The following is a 16,296-nucleotide window of genomic DNA, read 5'->3' as shown; positions in this document are numbered from 1 at the left end:
GCTCAAATTGTGCCATGGGGATAGTTAAGCCCAACCCTGGGGAAGAGTCAGGGGAGGCATTCCAGAGAATGGTTTTAATCTTTGTCCCGAATAAACTGAAGTAACTTGACAGGGGATGGGGCAGGGAGGTTGGTAAGTGTTTCAAGCAGAGTGAGCAAAATACGCAGTCTTAAGAATAAGAGTTTAGTGGTTAAGAACCAGGATGCCTGAGCTCAGATCAGTTTTTATGAAAACAGCATATATTTCTACCTAATGTCAATGAACTTTTATAATCAATCACTGGGTCAGGGTGAACTGGGAGTCTTGTCATCAGCAATCCTATGTAGGCCAAGTTATCAGAGTCAGGCAGATCCTGTCAGGAATGCCTACCAAATTAACTGACTAAATCCTAATATCTATTGAATACTGTACACTAGCCTGAAAAACTATGTGATCCAGTAAAAAAGGTAACACTATAGTATGTTTTTGTTCATCTTCTTAGGTTCTACAACTTAGAATACAGACCACCCTGAGTCATGTGTACAGGTGTCTTTCACCAAATATTAAAATTAATTGGCAAATGATTTAGAACTTTAACATTCTTTGAAAAGGTTTCCTAGTGAACAGTGAAAGGCACAGTAGCTTAAGTAACTGAAGAATTGCTGGCATTTGATCCAAGATCTACCTTTTATTGATGATACGGAATTGGGATAATCATTTAACCTCTTTGAGCTTAAGTATGCTTAGCTGTACATTAAAAGGGTTGAGATAACAAGAGTCCTAAGGTCTCTTGTGAACTTATATCTCTAGAATAGTGCATACTACATAGTAAACTATTGATTTTCACAGGACACTATTGCCGGGAAGTCTTCTCAAAAGTTTAACATCATTTTAATTTCACAATCACGTCAAGAAAGGTCCTACTAAGTGCACTCTATAGTCAAGAAAAATTGTGGCTTGGAAAGGCTCACGATTAGTCTGAGGAAACCAAGTGGTGAGACCCAGCTGGAAATCTCACCAAGTCTCCAGGCACCAAATGGCAAGTCTGTTTCATAGTACTGGAGACTAGAGGTCACCAGACACTTCTAATAGCAATTGAAGAGAAGCCCAAAGGACAGAACAGTTACCCAGTTTTCATGGGAAAATGTGTGGATTCTGGGATCCGCAGAGAATACATGAGCAACCTGGCCAGGAAAGCCCCACTGCTCTACAGCAGGAGGACTAACGCAGCAGTGGACTGTGCTGGCGCCAAACCGCTCCACCAGGGCTGCAAGGGGTGGTGCCTCCCGGAGGGATACGTCCAGAGGCTGCAGTGGCTAGACTGTTTCTTAGGCGAGGACTCAAGTATCCTTACTGCCTTGGCAAGCAGTCCGAGCCTTCAGGCCTGCCCAACTCTCAGACTGGAGGGACTCCTGAGGGCAAGCAGAGGTTTAGCTTGATTTCTTATTTTTGTTGATAGGCTGAAGCTACCAATTGCACACGCTCTTTAGTGAAGATCTCTTAAGGCTCATACGGAACTCCTACTGCTCGTGCAGTAGCAGTGAGCTCAGACCACTCGGCTGAGCTGGGCCGACTTTATTCTGGGAGCTGGTGCGAATGGTTTGGGATCTGCCTAATTTCTGGAGGGGGTGGGGGTCCGGGCTGGTTTACAGCGCTCTATTCTAGAGAAGCTGACCTCTTCAGACTACAAAAGTGACAGTCCCTACACTCCACCGGCTGTCTTCCCACCATTCTGCCCTTCCCTAGGGGAAGAGAACAGAAGAGGAGGGATGGAGCCCTTCATAGCTAGGACTCAGGTCAGTAAGCGTTTCTTCTCCATCTGGAAACGCAGTTTCAGAGTCATCTCGGCGATCTTGTCCCCACGCTGGAGGCTTAAACATTGTCAAATCTGGTCTCTGGAATCCTGTGCTTTCACATCATTTCCATAGTACCTTCTATATAGGTATTAGGAGTTCCTGGAGTGTCTCTGACTTCTAGCACAGTGTTGACCCACTATAAATGTTTAAGGGATGGATACTGTTGAAGAGACAGTATCATCATAACTTCACATCATCAAATGACTTCAAGTCCATTGAGAGAAAAAAATTTAGAATTTTGGCGTTTAGGAACAAAGAATCCATTAAAATTTTTACACATGCCCCATACAGAAGTAGTATTCCCAGTTGCTTTTTTTTTTTTCTTTATTTTTTTGGCTGTGTTGGGTCTTCATTGCTGCATGTGGGCTTCTCATTGCAGTGGCTTCTCTTGCTGCAGAGCATGCGCTCTAAGAGCGTGGGCTCAGTAGTTGTGGCACATGGGCTTAGTTGCTCTGCGGCACGTGGGATCTTCCCAGACCAGGGATCGAACCCATGTCCCCTGCATTGGCAGGCGGATTCTCAACCACTGTGCCACCAGGGAAGCCTTCCAGTTGCTTTTATATGAAAACTGAGTCACAGGAAGAGAAATCTGATTGAAAAGTTCCCTTCCTCTTTAAACTAGTACTCTTTTTATATTCATAATGCAATTGACAAGAAATGAAACTTTAAAACAGCATCAAGCAAGTCACTGTGCAGGTAGTCCTCATGGCAGCCTTCTCCTTTTGTGTTATCCACTAAATAGTGAACATGAAGGAATTATTTTAGGATCAAAGAACCAAACAGATAGTAGCTGATGTAGAATATTGATTTAGACTTTTTTTTAATTCCAAAAAGTTATACATTTTCATTCAGAAATCAAAACCATTGAGATGTTACCATTTCGTACCCATGAAGACACAAAGGAAAATTCTGTTATTCCTGGAAGTTTAATCTTCTAATAGCCTCTTCCTTTTCTTCCCTCAACCCTTCCAGCTCCTGTCCTTTTTAATTACTTGGTTTCCTCTATGACGTGTATACAGGCATACCTCACTTAACTGTGCTTCACAAATGATGAGTTTTGTTTGTTTTTTATGAATTGAAGGTTTGTGGCAACCCTGCATTGTCAGATGATGGTTAGCATTTTTTAGCAATAAAGTATTTTTAAATTAAAGTATGTAAATTGTTTCTTTTAGAAATAATGCTATTGTGCACTTAATAGACTACAGTATAGTGTAAACATGACTTTCATATGCACTGTGAAACCAAAAAAAAAAAAATTCACGTGACTCGCTTTATTGCATTATTTTCTTTATTGAGGTGGTCTGGAACCAAACCCACAATATCTCCAAGTTATGCCTATATTTTAGTATTAGACCAGATATCTTTGGTTTTATCTTCCAGTGGGCAAAAGGCCCCCTTTGCTCTCCTGCTGTCTTCCACCTGGGCAGATCCCCATCAGTACCCACCTTTAGACTGTCAGGCAACTGGTGAATATGCTCCCAAGTGTTAGTTTTTGCTGGATTTTGTTGTTTTAGAAATAACTGCTTTGATCTAGTCAGTATCTGCTATCCTTGGTAAGCCTGCATTCACATGTATAAACACAGACACACACATTCAGATATTTGAGAGTACTAACACAGGCACAGGATTTTTGAATGGATTTTTCCGTAGTTTATATTTTAGCTCTGAATAGGTCTCCAAGAGTTGTTACCTTCCTTTCCTGGTTCAATGATAGATGGGAAAAGTAAAGGCACGCCTCTCTCCTTTTGAAAGAAAATTTCCAAGCATTTCATAATTGAAAATATCAATATATTAAAGTAGGTGGTAGGGTAGGGTGGGATTTATCCCTATCTAAACGTGAACTGCTCTATCTATGATGAATTCTGGTGCTACAGGTTCTTCCACAGAAAAATAAGTTTGACTCTTAGAAAGCCTGAACACACACAGTTGAGGAATCCTTCATCCCTGGAACTAGAATTTATTGCATTTGATGTTTTGGAGGGTTGACTGTTAATTTCTGAGCCAGGCTATTGCTTCTTTGGTCAATTATTATAGTTATAATGGCTGTGACTTTTGAGCAATTACCATGAGCCAAACACTGCTAGATCACTGAGTGCTAATAATAATGAAAATTATATATTTGCACTTCATTTGCAATTCTTGTACTTCAGTAATATGTAATATATTATTTCATTTGAGCTGTATAACAATCAAAATGTGGACCAGTTATCCCCCTTCTCAGGTGAGAAATCAGAGTCCCAAGTTAAATAACTGGTTATAGGACAAATTAGTAGCAAATCCAGGATTAAAACCTAGAAGTTTGATTTTCCATATCTCTTAAGACTATATTAGGAGATGAAATGTTTTATAAGAAGCATTTTCATTAAAAAAGGGAAATCAAAATACTAATCCTACATATTTTTATTTCTCAGAAACTGTTTTTTTAGCCACTAAATTCATTGTCACATATATTTAGTAAGTGATATCTCTTATGATTTTCCTCACTTGCTAGAGTGGTACCTAGTTAATGTCTCTGACAAACAATAGTAGATCCTTCTTTTAAGAAATAACCTATTTCAGTCATTACAACATCAAAATGAAGTAATGAGGGCAAGAGAAATCAACTTGACTATCAAGGAGTCCCTGGAGAAAATTGACAGAGCAGAACTAGTATTGGTAAATTACTAAGTTCAAAGATGACATCTATTGGGCCTCCCTGGTGGCGCAGTGGTTAAGAGTCCGCCTGCCGATGCAGGGGATACGGGTTCGTGCCCCGGTCTGGGAGGATCCCATATGCCGCGGAGCGGCTGGGCCCGTGAGCCATGGCCGCTGGGCCTGCGCATCCGGAGCCTGTGCTCCGCAACGGGAGAGGCCACAACAGTGAGAGGCCCGCATACCGCAAAAAAAAAAGAAAAAAAAAAAAAAGATGACATCTATTAAGGTAATAGTGAATAGATCCCAGTCAGGGCCACTGTTCATAATCCAGTCATAATTTAGTGCAAACAATAGAAATACTTTTTTTTTTTTTTTTTGTGGTACGCGGGCCTCTCACTGTTGTGGCCTCTCCCGTTGCGGAGCACAGGCTCCGGATGCGCAGGCCCAGCGGCCATGGCTCACGGGCCCAGCCACTCCGTGGCATGTGGGATCTTCCTGGACTGGGGCACGAACCCGTGTCCCCTGCATTGGCAGGCAGACTCTCAACCACTGCGCCACCAGGGAAGCCCTAGAAATACTTTTTTTTTTATTCAAAGAAATACACAAACTTGAAAAAAGTACTGGTGTGTGTTAGTGGGATCATCAGTACAGAGCCAGTATGGACAACACCTTCAAGAAGTTTGGCTGGCCTGGAGGTGATGTATTAATTAACTAGATGGGGGGAATCCTTTCACAGTGTATACATATCAAATCACCAGGATGTACACTTTAAGCAACTCACAGTTTTATCTGACTTCAGATTTAGAGATGATTTTTTAGATTTGACACCAGAAGCAAAGGCAGCAAAAGCAAAAATAAGTGAGACTACATCAAACTGAAAAGTTTCTGCCAAGCAAAAGAAACCATCAACAAAATGAAAAGGCAACCTACCAAATGGGAGAAAATATTTGCAAACAGTATATCTGGTAAGGGGTTAATATCCAAAATATATAAACACAACTCAATAGCAAAAACAGACAATCTAATTAAAAAATAGGCAGAGGATTGGAAAAGACGTCTTTACAAAGACAAAAGGTACATGAAAAGGAGCTTTACATCACTAATCATCAGGGAGATGCAAATCAAAACCACAGTGACATATCACCTCACATCTATTAGAATGGCTGTCAAAAAGATAAGAAATAATATGTATTAGCAAGGATGTGGAGAAAAGGGAGCCCATGTGCACTGTTGGTGGGAATGTAAATTGGTGCAGCCATTATGGAAAAGAGTATGGAGGTTCTTAAAAAAATTATAAATAGAACTACTGTATGATCCAGCAATTCCAGTCCTGGGTATTTATCCTAAAAAAATGAAAACACTAAATCGGAAAGATATCTGCACTCCCATGTTCACAGCAGCATTAATTACAATAGCCAAGACATGGAAGCAACCTAAGTGTCCACTGATGCATAAATGGATAAAGAAGATGCAGTATGTATATTTATACACAATGGAATATTATTCAGCCATAAAAAAAGAAGGAAATCTTGCCATCTGCAATAACACAGATGGATCTTGAGGGTATTAAGCTAAGTGGAATAAGTTAGACAGAGAAAGACAAATACTGTATGATCTCACTTATATGTGGAATCTTAAAAAAAAAAAAAACCAAACTCATAGATACAGAGAAGAGATTGGTGGTTGTGAAGAGTGAGGGGGGGTGAAATGGGTGAATGTGGTTAACAGGCACAAACTTCCAGTTATAACATAAGTAAGTCTTGGGGATGCAATGTATAGCATGGAGACTATAGTTAATAATACTGTATTGTATATTTCCAAGTTGCTGAGAGTAAATTTTAAATGTTCTCATCACAAGAAAAAAAATTTGTAACGTGTGGTGATGGATGTTAACTATATTTCTTGTGATCACAATATATACAAATATTGAATCATTATGTTGTACACCTGAAACTAATGTTATATGTCAGTTGTATCTCAAAAACAAACAAACAAAAATACTTCTACTTATGCTACAGATAACCTAATTGGGTACAGAAGCTAGTCCAAGGAGAGATGGACTCCCAAGGATGTGAATCATAGATATATTCAGGAAGACTAAGGTCCACTAAAAGTCCCTCATCAAGTCATTTTGGATTCTGTATCAGACATCTTCCATTTGCCTTTCTAAATTCACTCCTATCCTTCTCCAACATTGGGAGGCTGGCCTAAGTGGACTACATCAATAGGCTCCAGAGCCCTCTGGCTTTGACTAGGTTTGGCCAATGGGAAGCACTGACAGACTGGAGGGTTAATTTTGACTGGCTGCTCTTCTAGATCTGAAGTCACAGCTCTTACCAAAGTGCCTTCTTTACATGACTTTCTCCCTTCCAGTTTCTGGAGATGGCTCCTTCCTCTTCCTCTTGCCTCTTCAGGCCTAGGAATAAAACACCCCCTTGTTACTACCACTGGAATACTTCCCTATTTCTTGTGGTTTCCCTAAACTCTGCCCACACCTCTTTAAACAGTCCCAGATTGTTAAACTATTATCCAATTATTTTAAAATTAGAAACTGTTTCCTGCTGGGACCCAGACTGAAATACTTATTGGGACCAAAGTGGTCCTAGAAAATAGATCCTCTAAATGGGGTTCAGGATTGGGTTACTGGGCGCAGCACAGAGACAACCTCCTTGCTGGGGGAGAAAATTAATTTTAGGGTATAGAGATTTCTCAAATTATCACTAGTGGCAGAATTGAAGAAAAGTGAAGGTAGAGGGCAAGGTGTTGAGAGATCAAGTGGCTATGACATTCAGTTGCTATGATGAAAATAATGATTTTAAAAATTTGGAGCCATCTAGCTTCTCTGTCACCTTCGAGAACAAGAGTAAACAAGAGCTGTGAGCATACAATTAAGAAACAGAAGAGGATCACCAAAAGGTCCCTATGGCCTCATTTTCAACGGCTGGGAGGAGACCTTCTAGATGGCGGAGGAGTAAGACGTGGGGATCACCTTCCTCCCCACAAATACATCAGAAATACATCTACATGTGGAACAACTCCTACAGAACACCTACTGAACGCTGGCAGAAGTCCTCAGACCTCCCAAAAGGCAAGAAACTCCCCACGTACCTGGATAGGGCAAAAGAAAAAAGAATAAACAAGAGACAAAAGAATAGGGACGGGACCTGCACCAGTGGGAGGGAGCTGTGAAGGAGGAAAGTTCTCCACACACTAGGAAGCCCCTTCACTGGCGGAGCCGGGGGTGACGGAGGGGGAAGCTCCGGAGCCACGGAGGAGAGCACAGCAACAGGGGTGCAGAGGGCAAAGCGGAGAGATTCCCGCACAGAGGATCGGTGCCGACCAGCACTCACCAGCGCGACAGGCTTGTCTGCTCAGACGCCGGGGCTGGGAGCTGAGGCCTTCAGAGGTCGGATCCCAGGGAGAGGACTGGGGTTGGCTGCGTGAACAAAGCCTAAAGGGGGATAGTGTGCCACAGCTAGCCAGGAGGGAGTCCGGGAAAAAGTCTGGACCTGCCTAAGAGGCAAGAGACCATTGTTTCGGGGTGCACGAGGAGAGGGGATTCAGAGCACCTCCTAAACGAGCTCCAGAGACGGGTGCGAGCCTCGGCCAACAGCGCAGACCCCAGAGACGGGCATGAGACGCTAAGGCTGCTGCTGCCGCCATCAAGAAGCCTGTGTGCGAGCACAGGTCACTATCCACACCCCTCTTCCCGGGAGCCTGTGCAGCCCGCCACTGCCACGGTCCCGTGATACAGGGACAACTTCCTCGGGAGAACGCACAGCGCGCCTCAGGCTGGTGGAACGTCCCGCCGGCCTCTGCCGCCGCAGGCTCGCCCCGCACTCCGTACCCCTCCCTCCCCCCGGCCTGAGTGAGCCAGAGCCCCCGAATCAGCGGCTTCTTTAACCCCATCCTGTCTGAGCGAAGAACTGACGCCCTCAGGCGACCTACACGCAGAGGCGGGTCCAAATCCAAAGCTGAACCCCGGGAGCTGTGCGAACAAAGAAGAGAAAGGGAAATGTCTCCCAGCAGCCTCAGGAGCAGCGGATTAAATCTCCACAATCAACTTGATGTACCCTGCATCTGTGGAATACATGAATAGACAACGAATCATCCCATAATTGAGGCGGTGGACTTTGGGAGCAACTGTAGACTTGGGGTTTGCTTTCTGCATCTAATTGGTTTCTGGTTTTATGTTTATCTTAGTTTAGTATTTAGAGTTTATTATCATTAGATGTTTATTGATTTGGTTGCTCTCTTCCTTTTTTACATATATTTTCCTTTTTCTCTTTTTGTGAGTGTGTATGTGTATGCGTCTTTGTGTGATTCTGTCTGTATAGCTTTGCTTTTACCATTTGTCCTAGGGTTCTGTCTGTCCGTTTTGTTGTTGTTGTTGTTTTGGTTTTTTTAGTATAGTTTTTAGCGCTTGTTATCAACAGCTGCAAGGCAAATACGGCTGAGAACCAAATCACACTCTGACTGAAATGGTTGCAAAATTGCAGCACTAATTAAATTCATAACCTGGTCAGAGGTATGGTAAGAGAACTGATGAAGAGCAATGGATAGGCATTTGGGTAGACACCAGTGAGGCTAAGAACACGGCCACCCCATTCCTCTGAACCTCTCTTGTCAATAACAACAATATCCCTTATCTGCTTATTTGAGGGTGTCAGACCTCCACTCCATTCAAGTTTATTCCTGATTACATCTGGAGCATTTGCCTCACAAACTGACACCACATCTCTTCAGTGCTCTTCCCCACCACTGTCAGTGGCTCCAGGCCCATAATGAGACTTAGATCCCAACTTAACCCTGATAGAAAAAATGCAAGCATTCCCTGCTCCTAGAGGAGATACCTATTAGTACTGTACGAATTAGAAGACCTCAGTACATTAGCAAAAGCCGGGAGAGAAAATGTGGGAGTCTATGATGGATCAAATGTAAGTTACATTTGGGTTGAATTCATCGTCATAGGTGCAAACATCTGGAACCTGAAGTTTAACATGTTGCTTTAAACATCTGAAAGAGCAACCTATTCTGTTAAACTGGGTAATTAAAACCTGGAATCAAACTTGACCTATTTCTAATAACATAACTTCTCGAATACCATAGGGAATAGTGTTCAGAGGTGCAGGGTGATAGAATATTGGAAAGGATTTATTATTACTCTCTTCTCCAGAGTTAAGGGATGTTTTGAAAGAGAAGCAAAGACATTCTTGAAGAGCTTTGCTGTGTCTGTTCTGTGTAGGCTAGAGATGATGGTGAAAATTGCTGCAATGGAAATGGGTTTCTTGATCTTAATGGTAATCATATAACTCAAAAGTGGCAGATGACAGATGGTGGGCATGTGTTAGAGACAAAGGGTCATAATTACTGCAATAAGTTACAGGAGGGTAGGAATTAACAGTGTTTTGTTTGATCCAGAGGAATCTGTGCCAGTAACAACTTGACCACAGCTTCCTAAATATGAAACAGATGGACAAATATTTAAGTGCTTATTGATATATTTAAGTATATGTAAGAGAGCCTGGGTGATATGCTTGCCTTGCCCCTAGCTCATCTTTTTTAAAATTTAATTTAATTTTAATTTATTTTTGGCTGTGTTGGGTCTTCATTGTATGTGGGCTTTCTCTAATTGCGGCTAGCAGGGGCTACTCTTCGTCGCGGTGCATAGGCTTCTCATTTCGGTGGCTTCTCTTGTTGTGGAGCACGGGCTCTAGGTGCATGGGCTTCAGTAGTTGTGGCACGTGGGCTCAGTAGTTGCAACACACGGGCTCAGTAGTGGTGGCTTGCAGGCTATGGAGTGCAGGCTCAGTAGTTGCAGCACATGGGCCCTAGAGCGTGTGGGCTTCAGTAGTTGTGGCACATGGGTTCAGTAGTTGTGGTGCACAGACTTAGTTGCTCCGTGGCATGTGGGATCTTCCCGGACCAGAGATTGAACCCGTGTCCCCTGCATTGGCAGGCTGATTCTTAACCACTGCGCCACCAGGGAAGCCCCACCCCTAGCTCATCTCTGACCTAGTTCCTCAGTGATTGTTGTTGCTGCTGCTGTTGCTGAGTCTGGTGGTTCTCGAGTCATACTTGTTCTTTTTTGCTGTCTCAGGTTGAGCTCTGCAATTACTCCCTTGCTTTGTAGGCTGGATGCCTGGTCCTTTCTGCAACTTTCTTGCACTTTCCTATTGTAGACTGTGCATCCAGTGCTGCCCTCTGGGGAAACACATGCATTCTTAAGGTACCTGAATCCGTAACTCCTGATCTGTTCCCTCTGTGTACTGACTTTTTAAAGGCTCTTCATACACGTCAAATCAGCTCTCCAAAAAGGTAGGAATTATTTACACTCCTGTTAGTGGTTATGAGTTGCCATTTGGACAGTCCTGCTAAAACTGAGCTTTAATATTCCTTTCATATGTTATTAGCCCCAAGTGCTATGTTTTTATTATTGGTGAAGGTTGTATTTTCCATGTTTATTGGTTATACTTTTTTTTTTTTTTTTTTTTTTTTTTGCAGTACGCGGGCCTCTCACCATTGTGGCCTCTCCCGCCGCGGGGCACAGGCTCCGGACGTGCAGGCTCAGCGGCCATGGCTCACGGGCCCAGCCGCTCAGCGGCATGTGGGATCTTCCCAGACTGGGGCACAAACCCGTGTGCCCTGCATCGGCAGGCAGACTCTCAACCACTGCACCACCAGGGAAGCCCGGTTATACTTTTATCATGAATTGACAGTTAATTTTTTAGACCAGTTTTCATTGATGTTGAACTTTTAATTTTTTTTTTTTTGGTATGCAGGCCTCTCACTGTTGTGGCCTCTCCCGTTGCGGAGCACAGGCTCCAGACGCGCAGGCTCAGCGGCCATGGCTCACGGGCCCAGCCGCTCCGCAGCATGTGGGATCCTCCCGGACTGGGGCACGAACCTATGTCCCTTGCATCGGCAGGCAGACTCTCAACCACTGCACCACGAGGGAAGCCCTAATTTTTGATTTTAATAAATATCAGCCTATATTATATATTCACCTAATTAATATACCTGCATATGATATAAATGTAATATTAACTATTCTTTTTTCCACACCAGTGTGAAGTGATAATTTATGACATGCTAAATTCTTACAAACATCTAGGTCTAGTTACAATCGATTCTGTCCCAGAGATGTCAATTCCTAGGTTAGTACCGTACTATGTTACTAGTAGTAAGACTCCTCTTATCACCCCCCTTTAATAAAAAGGTATATAGCTATTTTAACTTGTTACTTCTACAAAATAAACTTTATAATCACTTGGTGAAATAATCTTCCTAATGAAATATTTGATTAGGATGGTTTAATGTGGGGAGATTGAACATTTCTACAATTATCTTCTCAACCAGAAACATGTTTCCATTTATTCAAGGTATTTTTTGAGGGACATGGGGTGTATGTAGTATATCTGAATTAACTGACTAAATTTAAGTTTTTCAATATTGATTTTTTTAGGTTGTCCTAATGGTCTACCATATCATCAGCAAATGATTTTCTCCTTTCCAATTTCCATTTATTTTCTTTTTCTCATTATTCCAACTGGCACTTTCAGAGCACTGAATAATTGTGGTGACAGGAATTTCACTTTTTGCCATTAGCTTTAGCATGAAGTCCAAACTTCTAAGGTGGCTTACAAGGCCTTTCACGATCTGGCCTTTGAGTCTCCCTCTAACTTCTCCTCTGTGTATTCCTGCTCCACTCTTTTCCAGTGCCACGTTCAAGTCAGTGAACGTGTTTCCAGATGCCATGCCCTCATCACTCTGTAGCTCTGTACTCCTTGTTTCTCTTTTTTCATCTCTTCTAACATTCCCACACTCCACCACACACAATCTAGCTAATTTTCACTTTCTTCATGTTTCAGCTTAGATACCTGCCTTTGAATGCACATGGTGAAATTCAAATGTTTATTAATAGGTTTATGGAAAAAGGCTGGAAGATGTTAACTGGCTGTAACTCTTCTGCAAAAATTAAATGTTAAGTGTACTCTAAAGGGGTTTTTTCGAATCTAAGTATGCTTAGCTTAGTAAATAGTATATAGATCTTTTAATTTTTGGCAAGTGTAGAGATTTAGGAGTAAAAATAAGTATTTTACTTAGGCCCAAATAGCTAGCTGTTGAGAAAAAAGATAACAAATGAAAATAGTACTTTTATCTTTCAACCAGCCAAAAGAAAAGTACAGCTTATAAAAAAGGTGAACTATTAGACTGAGAATGTCATAATCCATTATATTAAACATGTCACTGCTCTGATGAATGACTGAACTATATACCTCAAGAATTTCCTACGTTCAAAGTGTTTTTCTCTTAGGATTCTCCACAAGTTGCCTTATGTTTATATGAATTTCCCTATAAATTATCAATACTTGTGTAGGGTTTTGTCTTAATTTAACAGCTTGTCATGTAAGGAATGAACAAATGAACATAGAATAATTTTTCACATTTATTAACTCATCATAGGGGTTCACTCCAGAATATGTTTTCTGCTTTTGGATAACGTATGAACTCTGACAAAAGTCACCATCAACATTCATTGGGAATGTCTCCAGTATGAATCTTTGGGGGCAAATTAAGATAAACATCTTGTCTCAAGAACCCTTTGGGATCCTGATGTAGCTTACAGAAAAAAGAGGCAGTTCTGGTACACAGAGTATTAGGACACTCTGTTCACCTTTTAATGTTTGGGATAAATGACAGCCCAAGGCTATGGATGTCTCTCAAGCCTAGATCCCCAACAGTACTTCAACAAATGCAGATATTGAGAATACATGTAGATTAACAACACATCCACCCACCATTGCAGTTGAAAACCCTCTTCCAATTCCAGTCCCCACTCCACACCAGGACACCTAAGGATATTACTAGGTGTGAAGTAATTGGCTGTCACTGTGGTCTTCGCCATTAATTCAGAGTCAGTCCTTAGAAGTGTCCTTCTATGGATATATTCTTGTGAGTTCCTGGTTTCTTGTGGCCTTCTTATAAGGACTGAAAGTTTGAGTTTTATTAGATGTCAACTCCAAGGGTATTGCTTGGCTCCTCCCTAATATCTACTTCATCAATAGATCAGGTGAATATAAGTATTCCATAGGTTCCATTTATGAACTAGGGAAAGATGATGGGAATGGATATCGGAATAATGACAAACACTATCATGTTGATATGTTTAACTCTGAACCCTTATTTGAAGCCTGGAAAAGCTCCCTTAGATTTCCATCCAATAACAGATTTATCTCCATATTAATTCAGTCATATCAATTAAAGAATAATCTCCGACAAAAATTTTCTTTCATTTACTATATTCACAGGATTCCTTCCAGAATAAATTCATGGACTTTGAATGAGTTCTGACTGAAGATAATCCCACATTCTTCCTGTCATAGGACTTCTCTCAAGTATGAAGTTTTTGGTGTTTAATCAGGTTTGAACTCCTGTTGAAGGTTTTCTCACATTCCTTACATTTGAATGGTTTCTCTCCTGTATGAATCACTTGATGTCGAATAAGTGAGGAGCTCCGGGTGAAGGATTTTCCACAGTTAACACATTCATAAGGATTATTTGCAGAACAGAGTCTTGGATTTTTATTACTGTCTTCAGGCTGACTGAGGAGTTTTACATATTTATTGCCTTCGGAGGCCTTTGCTTCAGTGTGAATTTTTTGATGCTTAGTAAGGTTTGTACGTCGGTTGAAGAATCTTCCACATTCATTGCATTTATAGGGTTTCTCTCCTGTGTGAATGATCTGATGTCGAACAAGAGACGAACTGCGGCTGAAGGCCTTCCCACATTGATAACATTCATAGGAATTGACTGTGGCATGACTTTTTGGGTGCTGAGTATCTGTATTCAAGTTCAAGGCATTCCCACATCCGTTATATTCTGAATGTTGCTTACCTACTGAGTCTAAATTAAATTCGAAGTTAGTTTTAAGCTGATCACACTTTGGGGAACCCTTTCTCATAGGAACTCCCTGTTGTGTGTCAAAAGTTGAGTTAACTGACTTAACATCAAAACTTTCCTTATTTTCACTATATTCAAAGTCTCCCTCCTCAGTGTAGACTGCATTATGAACGAAAGCTTCTTGTGGCCAATTTATGTCCCAGTGTTCCTGGTTCTTATATAACCAATCATCACTTTTCCAGGCATCTAAAGGAGGATGTCCACTTTCAGTCAGTCTTGTCATAATCACTGCATGGGATGATTCTCCTCCAGAAATTCTCTGCTTTGGAACTAAATCCTGATTTTCTGAAATTATCTCTCTGTCTAAAAATAAATCAAAAATTCCATGAACTAGAAGAAGGGAAACTGCTTAATTAGGAAAGGGATGCTAAGCCATATAAGGGTATATGCATATTTTATGGGTCTTTAAATACAGAATGGAAATGTTAGGCAAGGTTAGAAAACAAGGATTACAGAAGAAATAAATGGGAAAAAAATATTTTTAAAAGGATCAGGAGATCATAAAGTATGAGAGCTATTCAAGAATACTAAGGAGAATACACAGAACTTAGGTACAATATCAGCATATGAACTGGGATGGCATGGCATATCACAGTTCAAGCCATCACTGGTTCATAACTAGGCTGTGAAAGTTATACCTAATCTTCCTTTCTCTAGCATCCTGTCTCTTGTACCCCAAGGTGTTCCACATAATAGCCCTTCAAAAATACCAATTTAATCATTTCTTCAGGATCATGTCTAAATTTATAGGCCCCATAGCTTAACAGCTAAAAGCAAACTTGCAATCACAGTGCCCCTATTTTCCATACAGAGCAATTATTCCCTGCATTTAACAGAGGCAGAAAGAACTGTAGTATATGATAGCAGGGAAACCAGTCTTATCCTGGGCTCAAAATAATCACTCCTGATTCTAACAGTGCTCAGACACTTCTATGTGTTTCCTAGAACTCAAAACTTTACCTATTCTGATTCAGGTTGGGTTCTTCTGTTTTCACCTGCCTTCAGTTTCTCTATTTCATTTGATAAAGTTACAGTTTCCTTCTCAAATTCCTTTTTCACTTAGTTTCTATATAAATATACCCAGTATACTATATATTCTAGCATTTAAAAAAATTAAACTGACTTCCCTTCTTTCTCCTTTTCCACATAACATCAGATATATCTAACTATTTTATCTTCTATACTTTATTGGTAGCCAAGCAAGACCTTCAGCTTTGCAGTTTCACACAGTCACTAGAACACCTCTACTTGACCATCCCTACTCTCTGCCAAAACTCAACAAATGAGAGACTATCATCTTCCATGTGGAAAGAACTTCCCTCAATGTCCTCATTTTCGTTCAGTGAGTCACTGGCCTTCTAACATTTACACTAGAGTTCATGAAGAGAACTTGATAACCATTGCTCTTTATCTCTCATATCTAATCTGTTCTTAGGTACTATTACTTTACTTTATGAAATGACTTTTACCTCAAAGCAGCTCTCACTGATACATCCAGCTCTGTCAAGTATATATCAATTCAGCCTTCTTTAGTCTAATCTCTACGGGAAATCATTATTTGTCTGTAAAATACCCACACTGGAAACTAGACAATTAAATCAGAATCTCCTAGGATGAAGCCTAGGAATATAATGGAAATATCGATTGTAGCTTTCCTGTCTCTACCTCACCAGTGTATACTGGATGTGTGGTGGCAGATAACCTGTCCCTTTAACTTACAGGTTTTCAGAGAGAGAGGAACCTCTTCCAAACCTGGACTTAATTTAGAGGATGAGTTCCTGGACTTCAAGATTGATGCCATAATGAAATGACATCTTAGGAGACAGTAAATGTAATTAACAAGGGAGAAAAATAAAGTTAATTT

General features: G+C 41.1%; 1 protein-coding gene across 6 annotated transcripts in view; it reads right to left on the bottom strand.

Annotated features, from left to right (window-relative positions):
• The window catches only part of ZNF215 (zinc finger protein 215), a 45,925-nt gene that overhangs the window by 7,947 nt on the left and 21,682 nt on the right, over positions 1–16,296 (bottom strand). For 2 of the 6 annotated variants that reach the window (XM_060104305.1, XM_060104304.1), the window contains exons 6-7: positions 7,523–7,577; positions 6,807–6,885 (exon numbers count right to left, since the gene is read on the bottom strand). In XM_060104305.1, the coding sequence (XP_059960288.1) occupies positions 6,807–6,885; positions 7,523–7,577 (134 nt within the window). Of the gene's footprint in view, positions 1–6,165; positions 6,886–7,522; positions 7,578–12,940; positions 14,736–16,296 lie in introns of those variants that run through there. The other 4 variants (XM_060104301.1, XM_060104302.1, XM_060104303.1 and 1 more) reach the window with 3 other exon arrangements.

This window comes from Mesoplodon densirostris, chromosome 7 (genome assembly GCF_025265405.1).
Source record: "Mesoplodon densirostris isolate mMesDen1 chromosome 7, mMesDen1 primary haplotype, whole genome shotgun sequence".
NCBI classification, from domain to species: Eukaryota; Metazoa; Chordata; class Mammalia; order Artiodactyla; family Ziphiidae; genus Mesoplodon; species Mesoplodon densirostris.
This window is presented reverse-complemented; position numbering and strand designations above follow the sequence as displayed.